General features: G+C 50.4%; 1 protein-coding gene across 8 annotated transcripts in view; it reads right to left on the bottom strand.

Annotated features, from left to right (window-relative positions):
- Positions 1-50: 50 nt before the first annotated feature.
- The window catches only part of LOC143350266 (uncharacterized), a 44,301-nt gene continuing 22,103 nt past the window's right edge, over positions 51-22,248 (bottom strand). For 7 of the 8 annotated variants that reach the window (XM_076782243.1, XM_076782246.1, XM_076782241.1 and 4 more), the window contains exons 2-5: positions 14,824-17,861; positions 9,833-9,956; positions 5,535-8,738; positions 51-3,212 (exon numbers count right to left, since the gene is read on the bottom strand). In XM_076782243.1, the coding sequence (XP_076638358.1) occupies positions 3,142-3,212; positions 5,535-8,738; positions 9,833-9,956; positions 14,824-17,181 (5,757 nt within the window). In that variant the 5' untranslated portion in view covers positions 17,182-17,861 and the 3' untranslated portion in view covers positions 51-3,141. Of the gene's footprint in view, positions 3,213-3,456; positions 8,739-9,832; positions 9,957-14,823; positions 17,862-22,248 lie in introns of all 8 variants that reach the window. The other variant, XR_013081077.1, reaches the window with a different exon arrangement.

The following is a 22,248-nucleotide window of genomic DNA, read 5'->3' on the forward strand; positions in this document are numbered from 1 at the left end:
AGACAAAAACGCGTTGCAGGGCAGCAGTAACGATCGAGTATACCGTATAGTGAGATTTTTCAATATATTTATTCGTATGGACAAGTTGGAGCATAGTGCACAATATATTTAATATATAGTAGTCCGAGGAAGGGGATCAGAGTACATTCTGGAGTTTGAACACAATATCTTACAATTTAACGACAAGATGCCTGCGTTTCTGTACTTGCTTTCTGTACGTAATGTTACTCGTATATTCATATATTCGAAGTGTATAATATATAAAGCGCAACGACTCACTATTTTTATCATTCTAAAAAAAAAGGAAACGAGAATACGGGTCCTTGTTTATTACATTACGTTATATTTCAGTCCGCCATATGTTGTCGTTTAGTTTACTCGTTCGAGGATTTTTCGCAATTAATTATGCAACATCGTGGCAAATACGTAGTACTCGCTAGAGTATATCCTTAGTCCGGAAGTTGTCTCCAATCGTTAATTACAATTTGTTAACTCGTTCACGGTTGCGGAGGGAGCCGAATTGTACGAGAGACCGGGAACAATGACTGGACAAAAATGGAAGTGTAAAGAAACGAAAAAAGAACGACACCTTGGATGGAAAAGGTCGTCGTTCCGTAGTCGTAACGAATTTCAACGCGTACGTCCCGAAGAAGAGGAGAGTGTTTTGCATGCATGTAACGCACAGCTATAAACTGTCTAGGCGTTTTACGAGCAAGCTCAATTACAGTATACGGGGGTTACATTAATAATCGACAAAGTTTGCGAAACGGCGAATAAAACGATCTACAGCAATCGACGATTGGAGACAGCCCCTTTTTCTTCTGGTAGTTAGCGATTAACGATCTATATTAAATTTCGTTTAAAAGCAAATACACTTTACAGCCTATACAATCCGTATAACGTCGTTTTTTTTTCTTCCCATTATATTTTTTTCTCGATTTATCCGTTTTTCTCCGTTCATTGTTTCTACACGAGTTTTACGTTTGCGGAGAGCGCAGGGCAGGTCCAGGTACTTAGGCTATCTGCATATTTTCACAAAAATTCGTCAAGATCGTCCGTCTTCTTTTGCTCTTTTTTCGCGTCTCGTATGTTTTTTTATAAAAATCACAGCACAGCACCAGCATTTTACTTTAAAGCCTGCCCGTTTCTCTTTCGAAACGTCTCATTAAAACTGAGACGACAATATCCCGCGTTTCTCTGCACTTCTCGGTCAAAAAACGAATCGCCATTGTTACTCGAATTAAAACAACCAACGCCTTGCTCTTTGTTTCTTTTTTTTTTTGTTTTTTTTTTTATTTGGCATTTTGCGACACTATGCACGGCACGATAAAACTATTTCTCGGATTCTTGGCAACGCGTTTCACCGATCGTTCGTACCACGCTTCCATCTCTCATCGATACAATAATAAAATAATGTAACCGATAATTGTTAATGAATAATCGTAATAAAAGATACAATAATAATAATCGTTACTGAACTAACGTTAGGTAGTTGTCAGGATACTATGCGCGTGTACCACGGCGGCATTAGTATATACCTAATAGCATTTTTTTTCCTTCCTTTTCTCGTTAAATAGTCTTATCCGTTTTGTCTTTACGCTCGTCTCTCTCACGCTTTCTCCCGTTCGTTATTACTCTCTTTCTCTCTCACATACTCTCTGTTTATATTCACACACCACTAACTACCGTTATTTTTAATAAACAAACAGCATTCTAGCGTATTCAATGTACAATCATCTACCGCCGCGTTAATCGTTACTTAGAATCCTGATTCCTTCTCTCGCTTACACCGTCCTGCGAGACAAGTATCTTTGCATTATCTCTCTCTTCCTTATTCACTCCCGTTTCGCTTTCTCTTCACTTTTTTTCGTTTTTCTGTTTTCTTTTTTTTCCATTTTTTTTTAATCCTTTTTTCTTTGATAATCGTCACCGACACATACATCGAATCGTGTCGTCCGTCCCGTGTGTTCGCACAATTTCTCTACAAAAAAATGTCGAGTTTGCGGTGCTCGTCGCAATCCTTGGGTTTTTTTTTTGTTTTTTTTTTTTACAATAAAATACAACGATCTATGATTTCATCGTTATGCGCAAAACGTCCGTCGTTTGAACATTCGTCGCACACGAGACGCACACGAGCGAAACACACGCACACGCGTCGTTTCCCATTCCCACGCGCTCTCCTAAGTTTCTACGTGCGATAAAAACGTTGCTTCGGGGAAGTAGTCGCGGGCAAAGATCTTCGGTGCTTCCTAGGCGGTACGATTTTACTTTGAAATCCTCTTTTCTCGCGCGAGAGAGGGGAGGGGGGGGGGGGGGGCAGTCGGTCCGAAAACGAGATCGCCTCTAGCGACTTTCCGGGCGACCGAACCCCGTCCATTTTGCGGAAGAACGATCCGTGCTCTTCCGGATATATGCATCGAAAGTCGCTAGTATACGTCCTAAATTCGTGCAACAAATCGCGTTCGCGCGAACGAATCGACGCACGCGTCTTGGTTCTCTGTGTCCGGGTCCTATGGTCGTCGCTTACGGTTCGCAATCGCTACTCTTTTTTCTGTTTTTCTTTTTTTTTCTTTTTTTTTTCTTTTTTTTTTTTGCGAGGAAACGATCGACGGAGTCTTTTCACTCTCGTTTTCCGGGCACTTTCTCCGTTTCCGACGCAGAGTTTACAATGTTCGATCTTTTCGAAATCGGTCCCACTCTGTATCGCGCGCAATGATTACTCTAAACACGATTGATTTAATCGCGTTCACGTTTGTTTTTTGTTGTTGTTGGGGTTTTTTATTTTATTTTTTGTTGGCAAAAGAGTAGCGTCGAGCGTTTCCCGAGAGCCGACGAGTGTTCGTCGATTCGAACGCGTCGCTGTGCCCTCTCGGTCGAATATAGATATATCTCGATGGTAGAAGAGGTGCATAGGCTGGCAGATGATGGCTGGTCGATGGTGCGTTAACGAAGAGGTAGCAGGATCGAATTAGTTGGCATATGCTTGCTGTCATCCTAGGATTGCCTGCCAGCGGTGGCAGAGTGCGGATGTCCCGCAGCGGTCGCGGCGCTGACCGGTGGCGGATGATGAGGCGTGTGGTGAGTTTGTGCGGAGGTGGGTCCGGTCGTTCCGGCAGCTAGTACGGGACCGGGGGCCGCGGGTCACTTGGGCGGGAATGGCGAGATCACCGATGCGGCTACCGCGGCGGCCTGCTGACTCGCCAGCATTGCCGCTGTAACACACACAGACAGATACCGGGCCCATTAATTCGATTTCTCTGATCGTTGTTAGCGGAGCGCGTGAAAACCGGGGACCTTTTCCGGATTTCGTCCGATTCGACTCGAGCGAACGAAATCCAGTATCTCGGTCCCAATCCGTCCGAGAACCAGACTTGGGCATTTTCGTATTACGCGATCTGGTATTCGAATGTCCTTAATACGATTTCAATTTTATTTTCGTTATATCAAGTTCGTTACCTAGAGTTTGCCCATCTCTGGTCGTAACGGCGGTCCTCGAGAGACGCGAAATCCTCCGAACGAAACAGCACGTTGTCGACGATTCCGCGCCACTCCAGCCCAAGTATCGCGTGGAAACGAGAGTTAAAGCGAGTGGAAGCGACAGGGATGGGAGATCGGCAGCCGAGAAGCGTACAAGCGTAGAGGCGGAGGCGTAAGTCGGCAGGTTTGCCAAGGTTTGCCAAACGGATCGTCGCGAAACGTTCGAGGAGACGTGCGAGCGTCGAACAATTTTTCGCTGACGATGGAAAAAGCAAAAGCACGGCCGTTTGTTCGAACAGCGTAAGGAAACGCTACAAATGTCGCGCGTTGACCCGTGCCCGGAGGTTTGCCCGCGGGCAATGACGCGCAGAGCGTGAGGAAGGAACGACGGAGGAAGGAACGACGGAGAAAGGAAACGATCGTGCGTCGAGAAGGAATACCGATCGCGCGGGATAAAAGTACGCGAACGCGAGCTAAAAAATATTTGTTCGCGGGGCGTCGGTACGTCTACGTCGTAAAAAAGAAAAGAAAAAGAGTGTACGATCGTGTAAAGAGGCGAGACACGGACAAGTTTGGTGGGTAACGCGCGATCGGATCCAGTTTCCGCGGACATCCTGGCAGTGGCACAACTATGTGTTAGGTTGTTTCGTGCACGGGGGATCATCTTGTCGCATCGCGTCCAAGGGCGAAAGAAGAAGGCGCGTTCACCAAGACCGGGCGTGACGAAACTTTGGGGAAATACGGAAACGGAGGAAAAGCGGTGCGGTGTTTCGTTTGGTTTCCGGTGCGACGCAAAGTCTTTTCTCGAACGAAAGAAACCTTCGTGGAAGACTACCAAAGAACTACGAGGCGAAGGCTCGTCCTCCGTTTCGAACTTGGAAAAAAAGTGCGCTCTCTTTTTCTCTCTTTTATCCGACGTCGTTCGTGTCTCGATCGTCGACGGCGGTTGTCGTCGAACAGAGATATAATTTCGATCGGGAACTCCTCTGACATCCAGTTGCTGACGAAACGGCCGAAACGACGCGCGGAAATGTCTTTCTCGTCGGGTCGTTTTTTTCTTTTCTCGTGCCGGAAACGAGCACGACGATTAGCAATTATCACAGTCTGAACTATACGTCTAACTATGCATCCTACGAGCCTCGTGGCAGTCAGGACGCGACACTTACGTACCTATTCTTAACTGTCGTACACACGCTCCGATATTTTCGAAAATATTCAGTCCGTAGTTTAAGTAACGAATCGTCTAAACGTGTATTTACATAATATATTGTACGAACCTATCGCGCGTGTATTCATTAAAAAATGCAGCTCGCAATTCGCTGGCGCAGCTAAACGCAGGTTTCGCGGTTCGCCGTTGTCCTTGACCGTTTGTCGTCAAACTGTACGCTCGATAAAAACTATTTACACGCATATATATCGATAATCGGTGCTCGTTCGAGACGTCCCGTATCGCGTCGACGCGTCGAATATGATCGGCGTTTATCTCGTTACAAAAAGTGCCAAGAAATAAACGGGAATAGGAAAGGAGACGCGCGGTGCGTCGTCGCAACGAATCGAACGGACTCGACGCGCTCTCGACAGAGGGAAGAAAACTTCCTTCTTCCCGTTCGTCTCGACTCGGGGACGCAACAACACCTTCTTCGCATTCCGCATGCACCAATATGGTGTACGTACGATTAAAACGATCAGGCTTACGTAGACGGATCGGACGAGTTTACTATCCGTAAATCGTGCAGAGTCGTCCGGGGCAGCCTAATCCTGGGAGGAGGGGGTGGTGGTTTTGTCGAACGACGAGAAAATCCCTGCCAGAGCGACGGCAGAGTATTTGCGCGCGTCTCTCGTCTATCTTCCTGTGAAGGACGCGGCGCGCTGTATCAGCAGTAGGATCGTTGGCGTGGAGCGGGGGATGATGTTGTGGGTGGGGTTGGGGGGCGGGAGCGGCAGCGATCGGTGGTCTCTTTCGACCATAAGTCAAAGTCTCAAAGTCTCGAGTTGGGTCCGCGACGCGATCGGGTCGTGTCGGGAGCCTTACTGTCAGGGTCTGACGAGAGGCTTACCTCCGTAGGGAGCGGGGTATTGTCCAGGGAGAAGGGGATAGCCTAGGCCCACGTGCGTGTGATGATGCGTGTGCACGTGTCGCTGCGGAGGCGGCGATCTATTGTCTTTTGGCAAGGTTCCGGTCCCACCGTCGACGGGCGACTGCTGCTGCGGCTGTTGGCCTCCCGGCTGATTCTGCTGCTTGCTGGCGGACTGTTGACCCTGTGCTTGAGGTGGCCCCGGTCCCGCGCCCCCTCCGGCTCCCCCCACCGAGCTCGGGGGCCCGCTCGGCGGTCGCGAGGGCGTCGGGCCCGCGGACGAGGGACTCGCCGAGGCCGCGGAGGTCTTCGGGGTCGGGGACTTGAGCGCGCGCTCTTGCAGCTCGTGTATCTTGTGCGCCGAATAATACTGATTGGCATGGTGCTGGAGCAGATCCAACGCTTTGCCGGCGGGCGGTCTGCTCAGATCCTCCGGCGCGTGATACCTCGGCAATTGGTGGAGGTACGGGTTACCGGAGTACGGTCCAGGGACCAGCATCGGATTCAGCCCTCGGTAGACGGGATGACTAGGGTCGAAGGGCAGGGCGCCGTAGTGCTGCGGCTGCATGTAGCTCGGATGAATATAGGCGTATTGCGAGGTGGGGGGCGGCGGGCCCTGCGTCTCCATCGTCGGCTTGACGCCCTCTTGCTTGCTCTTCGAGTCCTCGTTCTTGCCCAGGTCTTGCGGCTTCTCTTGCTTCGGCTGATGCTTCGGACTCGGCGGTGGCGGCTTCGCCTGCTGACTCTGCTTGCTCGATTCCTCCTTTCGCCTCTGGTCGCCCGGGTACAGGTAATACCTTCGGTCGTCTTGCATAGGGCCGGGTGGTGGCGGCGGCGGCGCCGCCCTTTGACTCTGAGAACCGTGGTAAACGTGATACGGGCTCATCTGGCTCTTCATCTCGATGCTCTCCTTCAGTATCTGATGATTCTCGTGCTGCTTGTCCTTCAAACTGGCCTGCTGCGACTGCGGCTCCTGCTTGATCTTCGCCTTCTGCTCGTGCATCTCTTGCTCTTGCGCTTGTTGGTTCTGTTGTTGCTGTTGCTGCTGCTGTTGGTGTTGCTGTTGTTGCTGCTGCTGCTGCTGCTGCTGGGACACCGACTGCGGAGGCTGGTACGGATACCCGGGCGGCATGAAGCTGCCGTAACCGCCGTAATAGTGCGACTGCTGTTGCGGCTGCGGCACCGACTGACTCATCTCCTTCTTCTCTTTCTCCGCCACGACGCTCTGCAGACTAGCCATCGTCGGCATCTGCGGTATGTTCAGCGGCTTCATCTCCTGCTTCGGGACGAGATCGGTGGGCTTTTGATCGATGGGCTTGCTTTCCTGAACGCTAGGCACCAGATAAGGCGGTTGCCCGTAGTAAGGGTACATGCTGAAGTGAGCCGGCAGATGGGCAGCAGCGGTAGCTTTCCCGTCTTTCTCTTGACTCTGTTTCGACTTGTCGGTGGGCTCCGCCTCGAGGACGGGCGCCGCGTCGTCGGAGATGTCCGAATAGGCGGGACTCTGGACGTCGTCCCTGGCCGAGTCGACGATCGGCGCCTCCAACGGCGACGGGTGAGGACTGCCGCCTGGCGATTTCCTCGACTTTTTCTTGTAGCCCTGAGGCTTCGACGCCCGCGGATCTTTGCTCTTGTCCTGTTCCGGCATCAGAGCGGCGGTCGGTTTCACCTTGAACTGCGGCATCTTGGCGTGCAACGAGACGCTCTGGTACGGCTGCAAATGCGACTGCACGCCTTGGCTGGGATGACCGGGCTGCGGGGGCGGCGCCGCCTGCAGACCCGCGGTCTGTTGCGACACCTGACCGGCCAGACTTTGGAGACCCGGATGTTGGCTGGCGATGCTCTGCAGGCCGGTCGGTTGCTGTTGCTGCTGCAATCCCGTCGGTTGCACCACGTGGGCCTGCGTCAATTGACTGAGCTGCGCCGACAGCGAGTGCTGCACGGATAGCTGGTGCGCGGACGACAGCTGTTGCTGTTGTTGCTGAACGGCCGACTGCAGCTGTTGCGACTGTTGGCTCGACTGGAGCTGCTGCGAGGCAGACGGCTGACCGGGTTGCAAACCCTGCTGGCTCTGCTGCAGAAGGGGATTCTGTTGTTGGTGCTGCGACATCTGGGATGGTTGCGGCGGTTGAGGGATATTCAACGGCTGTGGGATGCCCGCGCTCGGATGCGGCGACGGGACGGGCCTGGGCGACTGGCTGGGTCGGGGACTCGGACATTGCGGCGAGTTCGAACAACCCAACGACGATTGGTTCTGTTGCTGCTGCTGCTGTTGCTGTTGTTGCTGTTGTTGTTGTTGTTGTTGCTGCTGTTGCTGTTGCTGCTGCTGCTGCTGCTGCTGTTGCACGGACTGTTGCTTCGCGGCGGTCGGTATCGTCGTCGGCGGGGCGGGCAGGTCGTCCTGCCCGAATCTGAGCACGCCGGGCTTCACGATGCTCTTGTCCGAGGCGAGAACGGTCGCGGTCGTCTCTATGCCCGGGGAGGCTACCCTCGAGGGCGGCGGAGGCGTCTCGGGCGGTAAACTGGTCGCCTGCGGGCTGCTCGGCCTGAGCGGTGTCCCTTCGGGCTTGTCGGCGGGCGACTTGACGGGCGTAGCCGGACTCGGGGCCTCGATGTTGCTCTCGTCGTTCTCGGACATGCTCGTGATCCCCTCTTTCGTGTCGTCGTCGTCCGCCGAGCCGTGCGCGTGGCTCTGATGATACTTGAGTCCATTGATGTGTTTGTACTTTTTGTTGCAATTCGGTTCCGGGCACTCGAGAAATACCGGGCTCGCCGGCGGCGATCCGCTCGGGGGCGTGGGCGGCGGGGCGCGCCTCTTGTTTTTATCCTCCTCTTCCGGGCCGCGGGATTTCCGCTTCGCCGCCGGATCCGGCCGCGGCGGGACGAACGCCGCTGGACTCGGGCTCGCCGCCGGCGATCCCTGGGCGCCGCGGCGCCCTTTCACGCCGCCGTTTCGCAGCTTGCTGTGCACGGAGCTCCTCGTTTCCGTAAAGTTGCTCAGATCGTTGCCCGGCGTCGTGTTCGCCGCTGCCCTTCCGCGCTTTCCGCGCCCCTTGGGCGTCCGGGCGTCCAAATCGCTCGTCGGCGAGTCGCAGAACCTCGGCGGCGCCCAGTCATGACGAGTGCAGTCCAGCAACGTACCGACGTACGTTTTCCCTCGCCACGTTACGTTCACCACCAGCACACCTGCAAACAGAAACGCTTGCTCTGAACACGCGGGAAACACCGAGATTTACTAACACGATCCATATTCGATCTGAAAGGGGAACGTTTCGGTCGTAAATGACGACGTTACTCGACACACGCTGGTCTTCGGATAACCGAAACGACGAGAAATTGATTTCGTTTTAGTTATCCGGGGATTACTGCGCTTCGTAACAGCTGGTGTTAACTACTCACGGAACGCGACAGGATTAATTTTCCACAATGCGTGTCATACTCGTGAATACCCGATTACGGGTCTCTAACAAGGGAAATACCCCAAGAGTGCCCGCCCGGGCGACATTGAAACGACGACATTGAAGCTTTTGCGTAACGATAGAGCACGTTACGTCGAAACCTAGACGATGTATGGTTAATAATTTACGAGAAATTTCTCTAAGCTTTTTATTTTTAAACCGTGGATAGAAGGGATCGCAGGACGCTGACACGAGAACGGCGAGGTGTTTTTAAAGCGGATTTCGTCAAGATGGAACGACGACGACGAGAGGCAATTCCTTTCGGGAAGATTATCGCGAAGGTTATTTTCGCCATAAGGGAAGGGGCACAAAGAAAATGCAAGAAGCGAGAGTGGAAACTGAAGGATGGCGGTGTACATACTTCTAACCCGTCGACGAGCCACGACAATCTTACTTTCGATAGCTGTCCGACAAGTTGCCTTATTCGCTGTCTGCTAGGCATGGACTAAATTTATCGCTTTTGTACCTCGAGATCGAAAATAACAAATACAGTGTTAAAATACAGTAACAACTAATGATAATATAAAGAAAGAAATGATAGCCTGTCTTCTACGCGTCGTGTTTTCTGCGTTATTATTTCCATCGATAAAAACTTTCAAGGCTCGTATCGTTTAAAAATTTCCGACCACCTGTCGATCATAGAAGCGATCGATTCGTGGAATTGGTCTTTCTTTCATTTACGTCGAGCTCCGTTAGTTTCCAGGCTCGTGTTACGCGTAGCCTCTGTCTCGGGCGCTGTTCGAGGAACCGAAATGAAACGTCGTGTCCGAGAACGCGGGCTCGAAAGATCGTTGGCGATATCCGGTGTCGCTTGAAACTCACCTCCTTCGGTTTCGTGCCAAACGATGCCCTCGAGAGTCACCGACGTACCGGGTTCGCAGGGTCCTAAACATTCTGGCTCGGTAATGGTCCCCACGCTGGTCCCAACGCACACGTCGGACATGTCCTGCAACGACAAAATTTACATGTACATCGTCGAATCGCATTTACGCGTGGAAAACGATCCCGGCCGACGATACGGGTTTCGCCGTTTATATCCGTGGCTCGTCGTGCATTCGATACGTTCCGCGATCGGGGCAGAAACGACGGAATCGATCGGTCGCTATATTACAAACTATCCGAACGTTTACCAGTTCTTTATGACGGGGATTCGCAACGAGGAACATGTAAAACAGTTGAAAAAAATAATTTAAACTGCTAGGCTGGAGGTGCACGAGTGTAGGATTGTAAAAGAAATGCTTTTCTTTTCTTTGGAAATACGTTTTACGTTTACGAATCAAACTTTGAACGATAAAGGTTTTAGCGTATCGCTTGAAAAAGGCGAACAACACCGGTTCGGGCAGTTTGCGTCGAACAAAAAATACGCAGATGAAAAAACGAAGGATCCTCGAATTAACGTCGAAACTTGTTCTTTTCGTCGATTAGGAAAACCGATAGCTTCGAGGACGCGCTTCCTCGAGGCTGTGACATACTTTCACTGTCGTCCGATTCCATCTCTCTTTCTCTCTCTGCTCGTAGTTGGTCGTTAATAATTTTTTTCAAAGCAGCGGTAAAGATGGACGCACGAAAGAAAAAAGCTTGTTCGTAGGGACGACCGTTTCTTAAATTTTTAACGCGGGAGAGTCAAAGAACGAGTGGCTTTTAATCGGTGGTCCCTGATGAACACCCGGGGGCCGAATTTATTAGCAGCTCTTGGCGCGGAGGGACGAACGAAAGAAGCAAACGAATTCTAATGGATTTAATTTATTTGTAATATCGTGGGCGGTGGGATCGCAAATATCCCGTCGTAAATAAATGGTCGTTTAATAGACGCGAGACGGACAATGGTCTATTTTCGAATTAATTACTCGTGAAATCGTGTTGGAAAGTCCGTCGAAGGTCTGGTAAAACCGTATCAACCGTAAGCCAGTTGTTACAGGTGTACCAACGACTAATACCATCGTTGTTCGCCATGGGTCTGCCCACGCGAAATGGTGGAAAATGAGTTGCTTCGAGTACTCCTCCTAAGAGTAAAGTTGATTTTTCCTGAGTAATTAATACGACGCCAGACACACACGAAATCACGCCGAGCAGCTGATTTTATTTCGGAAATTTTTAGAAAATTTTACAGGTCAGGTAAGAAATAATGCCCCCCCCCCCCCCCAAATATTGAAAATTACGTTACGAGACGAGTTACGTTTTCGAGACGAACGGGTCGGAAAGTTCGAGAACGAGGAAACTCGCGTATGAACAAATTGGTCGCTTTCTATAAGTGCACACGGTTGCACACGTGCAGTTTACCGGGTTTCTGCGCGTAAGCGTGGTAGTCGCGTGCACGAGTGTTTAGTACATACTCTAATAAGCGTACCTCGGTCGGGTCGAGTCGCGTTGTCACGCGACGTACTTCGCGCCGCATAATTTTCATCGCGATAAGCATGATTTATGCGAGCGCAATCGATAAGAGAGCCTCCTTTCGTCTTGGCCACGTTTCGTTTCCGCGACGCGACGAGATCGCAGGACCGTCTGTCAAACGAGCGAACCACACACCTTCGATGTGTGAAACCGAGACGAAGCCAATTCGAAGGAAATGTGCTCGTGCTCGTGCTCGTTGGCAATCGACTGTAACGGAAGCAGCAACAAACTACAGGTGCCAACCGCCGGGCGTACACATATCCTACTACACACACAAGAGACTGAGACTCTTTTGCAACGCGAAATTTTACCCAGCCCAACCCCCGTGTTTCCTGCTTCCAGTTTGCGAACAATTTTAAGCGAAATTCGAGATATTCGAGTCGACGGAAATTTAACCCCAACTTAAATTAGAAAAATGTTCATTTACGAAAGGAAGGACAACGGAGTAGAACGGGGATTCGAACCCACGCGACCTTCGGATTGCTAGTCAACCCTCCTAGCATCACCGTGTCCTGCGGATTCGGGGATCTCCGATACCACATAAACACATACTCTAATTGAAGTTAAACTTGTAACGCGTTTTAAAGCATGTAATTTTACGTTATGGTGTAATTATCGCGTGATTGCAATGCAAGTACGTATAATCAGATTACATTGTGCCTCCCATCGTGCGATCGAATCGTGCTCGAACCCATCGCTTGTCGCGAGACTTGCATCTCGATGCATAGAAAGCCAAATAATCGATTTAGTCTTGCACGATGACGGTTAATGGAACATTCGGAAACGTCGATCGATGGTTACCACTAACCTTGCCTCGATAACGCGATTCTATGCTAGCCAGCCTGCTAGAATCCTTTTCCCTATTAAACGTGTCCGTCGACGCGTTCGACCTTGACTAACGTAACGACGATAGCAGATCGATATCGTTCCGGATTCGTTCGAGACGTCTTCCGGAGACGTGGTTTCGACTTGGACTTGGACGCTTATCCTCCATTGTTCGTCGCGAACGGTAACGTTCTTTTCCGCCTACTCTCGTAGCCCATGCGTAATTCCCTAGGCCAGCCATTACTCTCTTCCCCGTCCTCTTATCGCCACTCGACCGTCAAACGATACAGCCGCTTATAAACCGCTAATCGGCCTACGCGCTGCTTCAGTCTGCCGATTACCCGGCATTTACTCGCCGGCGTCCGTTACTTTATCCTATTCGTACGCGATCCTAGGTGCCCGGCACGCCAGCCAACGATTATCGGAAAAAGATTACCGGTGTTTGCGAGAATAACGGGAAACGTCCTAATTCCGGTTACCGAACAACGCGGCGCGCGTTCAACTACAGAGGACGCGCAACGAACTTTCAAATTCCCTCCCTCCCTCCCCTCTTCGATTATACCCATCTGCTCGCCAGCGAGGAATCAAACGACGGCTCTTATCTGCACGGGTCGTTTCACACCAAATCTATCGCTGTTGTACATCGGGGTCAGGACTTTTCACGATATTGAAATATTTGTAGAACAGAGGTCAGGCCACGTTGGCAGACTGAGATTAATAAGGGGTCACGACGAAGGCTTGTCGCTTTTCGTTACGCGAATTAATTAGACGGAAAGGTGACGGGCCAAATCGAAACTAAACGTTAAACTAACAAAAACCGGCCGAAATCGCGTTCCTTTTCTTTTTTCTTCTTTGGCGAGGAAGCCGCGGCCAAGAAAGGACGGTCGAAGCGCAAGAATTGGAAGAAATCGCGAAAGCACCGCGGAGAAACGCGGGAACGGAATACAACGACGATGGATACAAATGGAACAAGAATTATCGTTGGCTCGCGCAACAGTAATTACCGCTTCCGTGGCACGCCGTGGAACGAAGCTTTTTCTTCCGCAGAGTTCTTTGCATTTAATGCAGAAATACGATTTCATTATTTACAACAACCGCCTCGATTCGGTTGCGACGACTACGTCGTTAAATAAGTTTAACCTTTGCATGGAGTTGTTCTAGCATCGATAATTAATACGAAATCTACAGACGACGAGTAGAGTTTTTTTCTTCCTAACGTCTTTGCGTTCGCTAAACGCGGACCAACGTTCACTTTTCTTTTTTTTTTAAATTGGAGTTTGTCGGTGATCCCGTCGTATAATTTTTTCGAAAGCCAAATATAATTTGGGTTACAAGAGGTTAAGTGGTGGAGATAACTACGGTATATTCCGCGAGGCATTACCGTATCTGACCCACGAGTGATAACGCAACGAGCACGACGCACAGACAAACGGGCATCTCGAAGCATAATATAATATGTATACATATGTGTCGTTGGAATATTGATTTACGCGGGACTTCGCGCCATCTGTCAGCCGGCTGCAGCGAGTTTCGACCGTACAAGTCGACAATTTCGACAAGATACCAGGGAACGAGCAGAAAGCGCCGGTGGTCCCGTTGCCCGATGCGATTCGGAAAACCAACCATCAATCGTGAAACGATATCGGTTGCTCGCGCTTGCGTGCGAAGGAACGAAAGTGAGACCGCAACAGCACAATTGCTAAAAAATTACAAATTTCTCTTTGTATCGTATAAAAATCATGGGTGATGTACGGCTGTTGAAGCGTTAGTCTATTGGCCAAGAAATAGGGGTAACTTTGGGTAAGACGGAGTAACGAGGAAACACTGAGTTATGCATCACTTGTAATAATTATTTCTAATCGAATACATTTAATAATTTGTTTTTATTTTGGTTGCAACGGCCAGAGTCGTTGACGCAAAATACCGGTTCCGGTATCGCGTGAGTCCGGTTAGAGCAGAGGAAGAACCACAAGGCATGTTGGAATCGCGGCATCACCAGGAAATAACCAGTCGGAAACGAAAGAACGAATGGCAGACAAAGGAGACGGGAAGCGGGAAGAAAAGGTAAAATCGCGAACGGCAGCGGGACGAGGAACTCGGTGGCCGACCGGCTAGCCGGTCGACTACGGTGTCTCGCCGGCACTCGTGTTTGTTTCTATGTATTCGTCCGTGTACTCTTGGGGGCGGAGACCGCAGAGTATTGATTTCACCCCCTTCGCGTACCCCCGGTCCGCTTTCGTCCCCGAGCTTCGACTCGAACTCGTAACAGCCGCCCACCTCCCGCGTTCTCGACCATCCCAATTTCGTCCGAACCACTGGCCGACGACACCAAAGACACCAAAGAAGAACACCGATCTAACTGAGAGAGAGAGAGAGAGAGAGAGAGACCCGGGCCCAAACCAACCGACACACGCTGCGTTAAGCTCGATGCGTCTAAATAAACGAACAACAAAGCGTTTGGCGGTGGTTCGTAAAACGAGAAATATTAAGATTAGAGGTATGTGTGTGTGTGTGTGTGTAATCGATTGTAAATGTTAAGAGAGAGGAAGATGGATCGGTAGGGTGCAAAGCGTCGATGGGAGGGTGCAAAGCGTTACCTTTGGTTCGGAAGCGGAAGTCTTCAGTTTCTTGGGAGGCGGAGGACTGGCCGCGGTATCCATAGCGTCGTCGGTAGTCGTGGTGATCGCAGGTCCGGTACCGGGTACCGCGGCTAGTTTGGTTTGCTCGGGCTTGGCGGCCGGTCCGACGGCGGTCGCGCTGGCAGGACTGGGGGGCGGGCAGGGTGCCGCGGCAGAGCTGGACGGCGGGTTAGGCCCTTGAGAAACGGAGAAGCCCGTCCGCGAGCTAGGCGGTGGTCCCTGGGTCTGTTGGGGGGCGGTCGCGGCCGCCGTCGGTCCCTGAGATTGCGCGGCCGCCCCTGTCCCGGTCCCGGCACCGAAACCTGGCCCTGGCCCCGGCCCCGGGCCCGGTCCCGGTCCGCTCGACGTCTGACTCTGTCCGCTGGCGGCGCCACCACCGCCGGCGCCGCTAGGCCTCACGGTCCCGTTCATCTCTGGCTTGTTTTGCTGTTGCGACGCGTGGTTGCTCTGCGGCTTCTCGTGCTTGTCCCGCGCCTTGTCCCGACGATGTCCGCTCGATCCTCTCTTCGATCCCGCGGTCGAGGAGGTCGCGCTTCCGGTCCCGCCGGCGGAACCCGTCGAATGACTCGGTTTCGATTTGTTCGACGACGAGGACTGACTACCGGCACCACTGCCACTACCACCACCACTTCCAACAGCACCGGGAACGGTACCGGGGGGTCCGGGACCGGCGACGCCGCCACCGGTTCCGCCGCTACCGGCACCGGTACCGCAACCACCGGAACCGCCGCCGGCGACGCCACCGGCTCCGCTACTACCACCACCACCGACACCAACACCACCACCACCGCTGACACCAGTTCCCGCGGTGCAATCCGAGTTCTGCGCGTTCTGTCCGCACCCCGAGCCGGACGACGCGGAATTCGAGGCCCCCGTGGACGAAGAGGAACCGCTCGAGGATACTAAACCGCCCCCGTTACCGGACTCTTGTGACGAAACCGTCCCGTTCATTTCGTTCGATTTAACGATCTCGTGTTTCGCCTCGCTGCTCTTGGTGCCCGGTTTCGTGCGCTTGATCTTCATTTTCAGGCCTTTGTCGACGGTGGCCGAGTGTTCAACGGCCATTTTGCCGGGATTAGCAGGGTTTCCGTGCGCGGCGTTTACGCCACTCACGACGGCGTTGCTCTGTTTGTTACCCGTCCCCGTAACGATCGACGAGGAACCGTTCGCGTTCCCGGTACCGTTTCCACCGGCGCTACTTACAACGCTTCCGTTCCCGTTACCGGGGCTGTTGGACCGTACGGATGAATTCAGGCAGCAGGAAGACGACGTGGAGGACGTCGACGAGGACGAGGACGAGGAGGATGACGACGACGAAGACGATGACGAAGACGAAGACAAAGACAACGACGAGTTTGACGACTGTCCGCAACCGTTTGGCCCCGCTGACGTTACGGACGAAGACAAGTTCGAGGAGCTTAAGCCGTTTGCGGAATTTTGAAGCTGATGATGATGATGATGATGATGATGATTCGTGGTATTCGAAGCCGATGCTGCCGAGGCAGGCGTAGAAGCCATGCCTGTCCCTGAGCTCAATTTCTCGTCCCTCGTCTTCTCAATGTCCGCATCAAGGTCGATTATCAAATCCCCTATTCCAATGTCCCATTCGTTGTCATCGTACTCAAAGTTGTTGGTCGCATTCGTCGCGGCCGGATCCAGCTCATCGGTGTTTGTAGCCACCGTGCTTGCTTTAGTATCGCGCTGCCGACCCGATGACGACGACGACGACGACGACGACGAGGACCTGTCCCGACCTTGATGGTGATGATGATGGTGATGATGGTGATGATGGTGATGGTGATGGTGGTGATGTCGATGCTCTCGATGTTCCCTTCCTAGTAAACCTCGTTCCTGTTTCCTCGACGTCTGACGACCGCCACCTCCTCCTCCAAACTTGCTACCACCGACTTTTCCGTCCTTTTCTTTCCCGTTTTTATTCTTGCTGTTGCTGTTGTTGTTGTTGTTGTTGTTGTTGCTACCGCTGCTGTTACTGCCTGGATCGACACCGTTCTCGATCGCACCGGCTTTTCCCCCGTGCCCGTCGACGCGATTCTCGTTGTTCCCACCGCTTACGTTGTTGTTGCGATGACTAACGTTGTTGTTGTTGTTGTTGTGATTGTTATTCTTGCTAGCGTGATTGTTGTTGTTGTTGTTGTGGCTACTACTGCCGCTGTTGTTGATGTTGCCGCCGTTATTGCCGCTGTTGCTGTTGCCGTTACCGTAATTAACGCTGTTGCCACCACCACCACCGACGAACGGAGATGGTCCTTTGCGGTTTACGTTAGGGAGGCGACCGCCTAGTGGCGTGGTCGCCATGCCCTTTGAAACGTTTCCCCGGCGCCCGCCAGCCTGATCACCGACTGCCCGCCTGTTCTCACCGATTTCAAGCAATCGCACCACGCGCGACACGCGTCCGTTTTACCCCGACCACCGCCCGCAAGACGCGCCTCGTCCATCGAACACATCACTTACTGTCTCGCGGCTAAACTCTACCGACGATATTCGCGATATATCCCGGAAATCCGCCCTTTTCTTCTTCTTCTTCTTTTCTCTCCTTCGACGGCCCTCTTCTCTTCTCTTCTCTTCTTCTTCGATTTCCACAAACACTCTCGTTCCTACCCTCGCGTCTCTCTACCTTCTCCGACTCCCTTATATCCTCGAATCTCCTCCTTCTCCTCTTCCTCCTCCGCCGCCTCCGTTTTCTCCTTTTCTTTCGATAAACGACCACTTTTCGCACCACCGACCACTACCGATTCCCCTTCTTACCGGTCACTCGCGCACCCACGGATCACCGATATCGCGCGCGTCGGCTTCTCTAAATTTCCTTCTCGTACTTTTGCACAAACGACATCCCTAATCGTGTCTCCTCAGGCGGTTCCGACGAATCTTCCCTCGGTCCTTTTACGAACTGCCAGTCCCGAGCGTGTATTCTCCTCTCGATTTGACGCTAAAACGACGACGATTGTACCACCTCTGCTCTTCGCCGTAGTTTCGACCTGCAATCAAAAGACACGATCCTTTCAGGCGCGTTACGATGTGCGTTTCCGGCGACGAAACCGTTTCTTTTTTTTCGTTGCTTCTTCGCGCGTTTATTTTCCCAAGTTTTCGAATACGATTAAACGGGGACACCTGAATTATACCAGAAACTATAATTACAAAATGCAAAAAGAACCTAGTTAAATTATATTATTATTTACTTATTTACGGGATAAACCCTTTGATACGGAAAGTAACGGGTGTTGGAGAAAGGAGTAAGCAAATATAGACAGGTAAAATTGCAGAAACGATAGAGCGTTGAAATACAGGAAAAGATTAGCACAACATACACCGAGTACAGTAACGCACGGTTAATTTCCAAAAGATTTCAGACCCAACAGTCAAAGTTACGCGTGCAATTTGAGAATGGTTACAAGAGGAGAAAGCATGATGGTTCGACTATGTTAAAGCAACGAGACGAAACGATCGGAGCTTCGACGAGGAGCTTGTGGAAACCACCTTTTTAGCGCCTATCTCTTCATCGTCCTGTCGAATATTAACTGTTAACTACCAATCCCATCGAATCGTTGTTCCTCGACTACAAATTGGTATTCCCACTTAGAGGGGAATTCGTGTCAGGGAACGATTAATTTTACCGGTGGCATTTGGCCGTGGTCCAATCGCGTCGGTGTTGGTGTCGGCGTCGGCGTTGGCGTCGGCGTCGACGTCGGAGACGGTGTCAACCGCGTGAGAAAGACTAAACTATTCAACGTTCATCCCCTCCCGGTGGCTTTTCGCGCTTTCTCTTGTTCCGACTCTGCGATTAAACGAGATCGATTCGACGCGATCGCGTCCTTCCGGCCGCTTCGAATAGCGCGCGCCTGTTAAACCGTTATCACCCTTCCATAGATTCGGAACAAGAAGGGTTTCGTCGAAATAACGTCGGATGATGTATCCTTACGATTCGAATAATACGCCGCTTAGGGTAAAAAAATCAAAGGACTGACCTTGGCGTCATTTTTCAAATCACTGTCGTAACACAGTAAGTAAATACTGCTGCAAAAACTCTAGGTTCTCTGACACGTGTCAGAGTCGACTCGAAGAAGGCCGTGTAGCGTTACGTGTTCGTGTCGTGTCGTTACTCCTGTGTCTGGCAAAGGACGATTCGCGTTTGACGACACAAATAAATATAATATAATAGCTTTTCCGTCGCGGCGACCCTCTTGATCCCTCTCCGTCGCAATCGGTCAGAATCTCCAACTGCTAGATCCGGGTTACGACGATACCGCCGCGTCGGGATTCAATTCAAATTACGACAAGTTAATATTCCATTACACTTGTCCGTCGTGACTGGCACGCGGACCCGAGCCAAGATAGTCCCCCTTGAATAATTGAACGATCGCGGAAAACGGAATGACGAAAGCCTGTTTCCTTTCTAGTCGAGTGCACCGTGATTGTTAGATCTCGAGAACTACTCTCTATGGTACGAATGGTTTACTGCGATAACACTGTCTTCGGCGCAGCTACGATGCCGACGTCCTTCCTTCGCCGTTACGGACGCAAGGCGAACGCGTAATCGTGTTCGCGATAGTCGGTCATCCTCGACGTTACGCGCGTCCCGACGCATTTTTTAAGCGTTCGCGCCACGTTTCGAAGCCCGCGTAACCAGTCGTCGCGATAATATCGTTTGTTTACCGACAGCAACGATAATATTTATCCAAGCTCAGTCACCGTACCGTAGATAAATTTAACTCCTGCCGGCTATTATCCAACAGCTACCGTTTATTGCTATCGTTTCTACCAATATTTATAATAGCTACACTTCATATCGATCAAAAACACTGATTGCCGATCCACGGTGTTTCAAAATTACGATCCAAGGGCGCCAGAAAACCTAGGCACGGTCCTGGTTCTCGATGATAATACAGACCTCTGTAATCCGTATCGTACATCTAATAATACGAACGTGGCGTATTCGACTAAATCTGACGAAATTATTTATGGTTCTCTCCATTTAAGCTACTCGTATTCAACCGACACTGATTCTTATTTTCAATGTTCTTTCGATCGATCGCGACAGATATTTCTATAGGTATACATATAACCTTAAGAGTGTCAAGGCCGTAGCAGTCACTCTGTTCGCGACATTCTTGCACGCTTCGACACTTGCACTCTCGCTAGAACTATACGGCTGCACGTACATCTATACTTACAAGGAATGAAATAAAAAAAAAATTGATTCTTTTCGATGACTCGCATGAGACTCCCGCCTAAAGTTCCAGGTTAAAACGCGCAGTGTCGTTGCCTGATCATGAGAAAATAGTCGAACGACGGGTGTAGTATATCCGTAATTCACCATCAAACAGCGACGCGTACATGTACGTACAAATACGAACGCGCGGCGATTCCATGGGCGATGCGGCTCATGGACAGTAGGCGTTTCCAGCGTCGTTATAAATCAGAGCTAAACACGCTAATTATATCGGGACGTAGACTCGGCCAACAGAGCGATTCGCCAGGGGTAGGCAGTGGCTCTCAACTCGCGGAGAACTTACTCGCGTTATCTTTCTGGTTTCGGTTGGTCGAGCGAGTTCAATTTCGATAAAAACGGTTCGCAAAATTCCGAGCAAACGGTTGCGCGCGTTTTTATGAGGAAAAAATAGCATGGAGGGTAAATGACTCGATAACGCGTACACGATGGCGTTCTATACTCTGCCGAATGAAAACCAGTTTGCGCTTCGTTCTACACCACTATACACCACGCTAGAACGAACGTTACACCGAGAAGGAAGGATCGCTGCAGTCGAGTCCGAAGGGATGGACGAAAGCTGCCAGGGGGGAATATGGATAAGGGAAGAATAGAACGATTTAAACGCGAAGCACAGTCGTGCATGTCGACGTTTCGTCGCCTGAATGAAATGTCGAGAGTATGGGCAAATAATGGTGCGTTCCAACGATACGACCTACCAAACGAACGTACGTTAACGCGGATGACGAATGAGACCCAACGATCGTTTCTTCGCGACACGACCATTCTTGGCTTCAACTCTGTTCGTTTCTTTCCTCGTTCTACGCGCAAACTTCAGGAGAAACAACACGGTAACGGACACCTTTCTCAAAAGCGTTCCGTCTATTTCATATAATCCCATTCGTCATTTTTGCTCTCGTTTACGTTTTACGTTAATAATAACACGGCTTGAGTTAAGCTTCTGCAAGTCCTACGATTACAACGTGACAATTTTAAATGACATTTTTCAAGTCCTATGTAATGAAAATTTATGAAATGACCAATGATCCGCAATATCATGCAACGTCAAGCACGAGGGAAATGTTTTGAATACAACGTATCGTTATATTTGCGAGCATTTGCTATTGATACAACTTGGTATACAAATGTAAACGATTTGAATAAAACAGCAGCGCGCCTCCGAGAGTCGACGGTTTATACAAATTATGCGGAAGGAACGAGTCGTAAAAGAACAATGACCGCGTGTGAAACTATTTATCGTTTAAATGACACACAGGTCTGTGTCCATACTTCTTTAATGTTTTCCCAAAAGTAATCGAAAATTATCGATGAAATATCGGTACTTTCTACTTGGATAAATTACACCAGTTACTTGCAAAACCATCATCGACGTCCTAAGGTTTGCTGAATCTCAACGATCGCGATAACCATCGATTCGCTGGATATTCGTCGCGATAACGCAACGATATCGTTTCTCCGATATTCATTGGGTAAATACAATACGAAGACAATATCAAACACGTCGTCGGGACAATTTGGAATTATTGATTATATCGTATCGTAACGACGTTCCAAATTACGCGTTCGATTACTTGATCGGATACGTGTATCCGATCATTGGGAATGATCTTTTCAAATACATGCAGGCTACGGAAAATTCGTTGATTGGGTTGAATCGACAAACTGGAACGCAAGAAATCTCGAGACTAACGTTTAACCTGCTGCCACATGCGCAACAAGCATTAGACACAATGTGTATAGAGAGGGTGTTCGGTCAACCCTGGGAAAAATTTTAATAGGAGATTCTAGAGGCCAAAATAAGACGAAAATCAAGAATACCAATTTCTTCATGGAGGCTCCGTTAAAAAGTTATTAACAATTAAATTCGAAAATTTCTAATCGTTCTGAAAAAATTATTTTCGGTTGCGGGAGTCGATTGCAATAATTTTTGGTGAATAGACCTATCCCCGAAATCCCATTCACTTTCGAGAAAAAAATTCAGTACGGGCAGAACTTTAAACGTTAATAACTTTTTAACGAAGCCTCCATCAACAAATTGGTATTCTTGATTTTCTTCTTATTTTGGCCTCTAGAATCTCCCATTAAAATGTTTCCCACGGGGGGCCGAACACTCAAGTCTCAAACTTGGTGCGGGCGTA

The sequence above is a fragment of the Colletes latitarsis genome, chromosome 14 (genome assembly GCF_051014445.1).
Source record: "Colletes latitarsis isolate SP2378_abdomen chromosome 14, iyColLati1, whole genome shotgun sequence".
Taxonomy (NCBI): domain Eukaryota; kingdom Metazoa; phylum Arthropoda; class Insecta; order Hymenoptera; family Colletidae; genus Colletes; species Colletes latitarsis.